General features: G+C 33.8%; 1 protein-coding gene across 1 annotated transcript; it reads left to right on the top strand.

Moving 5' to 3' along the window:
* The first annotated feature begins 2,028 nt into the window (after positions 1 to 2,028).
* LOC107458204 (zinc finger BED domain-containing protein RICESLEEPER 2-like) lies at positions 2,029 to 3,375 on the top strand. The gene is made up of 2 exons (XM_052251532.1): positions 2,029 to 3,217; positions 3,323 to 3,375. Exons 1-2 carry the CDS (start codon positions 2,029 to 2,031, stop codon positions 3,373 to 3,375), a joined length of 1,242 nt encoding a protein of 413 aa, XP_052107492.1.
* The last annotated feature ends 875 nt before the right edge of the window (positions 3,376 to 4,250 follow it).

Raw genomic sequence — 4,250 nt, 5'->3', positions numbered from 1 at the left:
ATATTGTCAACATAATCCTAGTCTGCAATATTTTTAGTGATATTTGTACTTGATTTAGTGATATTTTTAGTGATATTATGCTTGATTTAACCTGAATAATTATTTTTAGAAATTCTGTTTGTGGTTCTATTTTTAGAAATTCTATTTGTGGGATTTTTAGTGATATTGTGCTTGATTTAAATTCTGTTGATTGGCTTTAAATTCTGTAGATTTGTGTTGAATTATCTTAAAATAATGTATGACAGTTAGTGAGTATTAAATGATGCAAATAAACTAGCTAGTTGTACTGTTATGTGAGTTTCTTATCTTTTAATTTCTTCCAATTTACTTTTGTTTTGGTTATTTCTTATTTTCTGTGAGTGTTGTCCACTTGTATAGGGTAGCTTTCCAATTTATCAACCATGAATGATATCAATTTTCCTCTATCTCATTTTCTCTCGAATTCTGGTTGAGTGTTTATCAAATCAAGTTCTTGTATCTTTTATTCCTAGCCTTGCCGTGAGTCCAATAAATGCCTTTAGGTTCCTTGAGATTCATTTATTTTTTTCTTAATCTAAGTTTTGTATTGCCTGCATCAAGAACTCACAGGATCATGCATCACTTTCTTTTTTTATTTTCATTTTTTTCCTGGATGAAAAATAGAGACATTCATTGAATACATTGCTTGTGAAATAATAACTTGCCTTCTAGTTGTTAGAATATGTTAGCATTACTTATGTATCCTATGTTTCAGTTCATAAACACGAATAGAGAAATGGGATAAAAATGAATTACTTATGGTTCTATTTATGAGCTGCTTATGAGCTGTATATCAGCTACTTATGTCTCAAATTGGTTTTGCTTATCAACTGCTTTAGTTGTACTGTTATGAGCTGCTGTGGTTTTGTTCTGCATATATATGGCTGCATATAATTAAAAATGCTAATTTTTCATAAGCTGCTTATGAGATATTGTGGTTTTGTTGCTGGAAACAAAATTTTTGGTGCTGTTCATGAGTTAAAAATGCTAATTTTTTATTGTTCTGTTTATATATATGCAGCCAACAAGCAATGAGGTGCCCAATGAGCGGACGCCTGAAGTTGGGGGTGAAAATGTTGAGTCCGTGGTACATTCTTCAACGGACAGCGACGTGCTTACCAAACTTCCGCCCCATTCTAGATCAAAGAAGAGGAAGGTTGATTCAACTAATGTAGGTGCAACTCCGGGAGCAACTCCTACAAATCCAACTCCAAGCACTGTGAAAACTGATGAAGAGAATGACAAGGATGAAGCTAATGAAGGTAACAGAAAACCTTCTAGACCTAGATCTTGGACTTGGAAACACTTTACAAAGGATCCTAAGTCCAAGCCATCACATCCTAGAGCAGTAGAGCTAAATGTAATTGGTGTGGTGCATCATATGCATGTGACTCTCATAGAAATGGTACAACTAATATGCGTTATCATTTGTTGAACCAATATAAAAAATTTCCTAGGGACTCGGGTGACCCTAGTTAAATAATCCTTACCTTCCAACAAAAAAAAAGAGGGTGAAGGAATATTTACTGCAGTTACTTTTGATGCTGAAATGTGTAGAAAAGCCCTTGCTAGGATGATAACTGTTGATAAGCTACCATTCAAATTTGTTGAGGGGGAGGGATTCAGATTCTATATGAGTATTGTGCAACCTAGATTTCCACTTTCGGGAAGGATTACTGTTGCTAAGGATTGTTGGAATCTTTATATTAGTGAGAATAATAGGTTGAAAACTGTGTTCAAACAATCGAATCAATCTGTTTGTTTAACTACTGATTGTTGGACTTCTGTGCAAAATCTGAATTATATGTGGCTCATTGCCATTACATTGATCATGATTAAAAATTGTAAAATAGGATTATCAATTTTTGTCTTATTAAAAACCACAACGGAAAAACAATTGGTAGAAAAATTGAGAAATGTCTTTTGGGGTGGGGGATATCTAGAGTGTTCACAATAACTGTTGATAATGCTAGTTCTAATGATACTGTAATATCTTATCTAAGAATTAGAATGGAGGATTGGAATTTACATCCTTTGAAAGGAGAGCATTTGCATGTTAGGTGTTGTGCACATATGCTTAATCTTGTTGTTAATGATGGAATGAAAGAGATGCATGAATCTATTAGCAAGATAAGAAATGCTATTAGATATGTGCGTGCTTCTCCTAGTCGTATGAACAGGTTTAAAAATTTCATTAAGGAAGCTAGGATACAAGACAAGTGTACTGTTCAACTCGATGTTTCTACTAGATGGAACTCTACATACACCATGCTTGAAAGTGGTTTGAAGTTTCAAAAGGCGTTCAAGAGGTTAGGGGAGAGAGATACAGAATATGCTCTAATGCAAGGTGGTATTCCGAGGAATATTGATTGGGACAATGCAAAACACTTTATGGAATTCTTGAAAATTTTTCATGATGTTACAAAGAGTGTGTCTGGTAGTTTGCTTGTGACTTCTTCTCAATATTTTCATGAGTTTTGTAAGATTTTGCGAGTGTTCAAGACTTCTTGTGGTAGTCGAGATCCATTATTTGGGAGTATGGCTGAGAGGATGAAGCTTAAGTATGACAAGTACTGGGGTAACATAAAAAATATTAATATGATGATTTTTGTTGCTGTGGTTCTTGATCCTAGATACAAGTTGAAGTTTGTGAACTTTAGCTTTGAAAAGCTATATGATAAGGATGATGCTGATTTTTTGGGTGCAAAAGTGAAAGAGACTTTCTCCAAGATGTTTGAATGCTATATGAATGTAAATAATGGGGATAGATCTTTTACTTCAGCAACAACGGATGGTGCATCAGATGTGGGAGTACCTGATGGCGACATGGCTGGTGATTTTTTCAAGGAGGTACATTTTCATGAGATCATCAACAAAAATGAGGTGGATTTGTATTTGATGGATGGTTTAGAGAAACCTCGTGATCAAAATACTTTTGACATATTGAATTGGTGGAAGGTAAATTCTAGCAAGTATCCTATCTTATCCCAAATAGCTAGAGATGTCTTAGCAATGTCGGTCTCGACTGTTGCTTCAGAATCAGCTTTTAGCACTGGTGGAAGAGTGCTTAACAACTATAGGAGTTCTTTAACTCTAAAGACAATTGAGGCATTGATATGTACACAAAATTGGCTTCGTGCTTCTCCAATGACAACTGATTTTGAAAAGCTTATTGAAGAGTTTGAGAAACTTGAATTAGGTATGCAAAAAAGAAATTTGTAGTTTCTTTCATGGTTTATGTTTATAATTTATAATCTATATTATGTTTATAATCTATGTTGATTTTCTTGTTTTATTTTTATAGAAATTGCACCAACCGGAGAAGATGAGGATGAGTCTGGTGTGGATTCAGATTAAGCATGGTGGCTGACTGGCTGTTTGATTTTCATTTGTTTTAAAGTGACTGTGTCGGTTTAAAGTGTGTTTATTTTTATTGTTTTGCTAGACATTTTTAATTGTCTTTGTTTTATGTTTAATTAAGTTGAATTTGTATTAGATTTGGATGTGATATACTCTTGTTATTCTAGTTTATTGAAGGTTTTAAACTTCATTATATGGTATTTTAAATTCTGATTATTAGGTGTAAAAAAAGGAAAAAACTAACCGAACCAAACCGCTGTTGGTTCGGTTCGGTTCAGTTCGGTTGTTCAAACAACAGCCAACCGAATGGTTGGTATCAATGTACAACCGATCAGATCGGTTCGGTTGGTTTTCAGTCCAAAACCGAACCAAACCGAACCGATTACACCCCTACCCAATCACTCCATCACAATGCACAAAGATGAGACCCCAAAGAACATTGGGAATATATGTTGGTTATGAATCCCTATCAATCATAAAATATCTTGAACCCACAATGGGTGATTTGTTTAAGGCAAGATTTTCCTATTGCCACTTTAATGAAACAAATTTTCTAAAATTAGGGGGAGAAAATAAGCCATTGAAAAAAAAAATTACTTGGAATACATTGTCATTATTACATTTAGATCCTCGCACTAGACAATGTGAAACAGAAGTACAAAGGTTAATTCATATACAAAATATTACAAACCAATTGCCAGATGCATTTATTGACCTAAAGAGAGTAACAAAATCTCACATTCCAGCGGCAAATTCACCAATAAAAATAAGTATTTTAAAAGGTAAAATTGTTAGTACAAATAAAATTAATCCACGCTTTACCAATCAGTTCTAAAGATAAAAATTCCCAGAAAAGGAGAGAGATAATCAAT

This window comes from Arachis duranensis, chromosome 7, assembly GCF_000817695.3.
Source record: "Arachis duranensis cultivar V14167 chromosome 7, aradu.V14167.gnm2.J7QH, whole genome shotgun sequence".
Lineage (NCBI taxonomy): Eukaryota > Viridiplantae > Streptophyta > Magnoliopsida > Fabales > Fabaceae > Arachis > Arachis duranensis.
Note: the sequence above shows the minus strand (reverse complement) of the source record. Positions and strands in the feature narration are given on the sequence as shown.

Excerpts from the sequence above, each read along its gene's own strand:
- LOC107458204 (XM_052251532.1), top strand. The coding sequence starts at position 2,029 with ATGGAGGATTGGAATTTACATCCTTTGAAAGGAGAGCATTTGCATGTT. Across the intron at positions 3,218-3,322 it reads GTTTGAGAAACTTGAATTAG|AAATTGCACCAACCGGAGAA; the intron begins GTATGCAAAAAA and ends TTATTTTTATAG.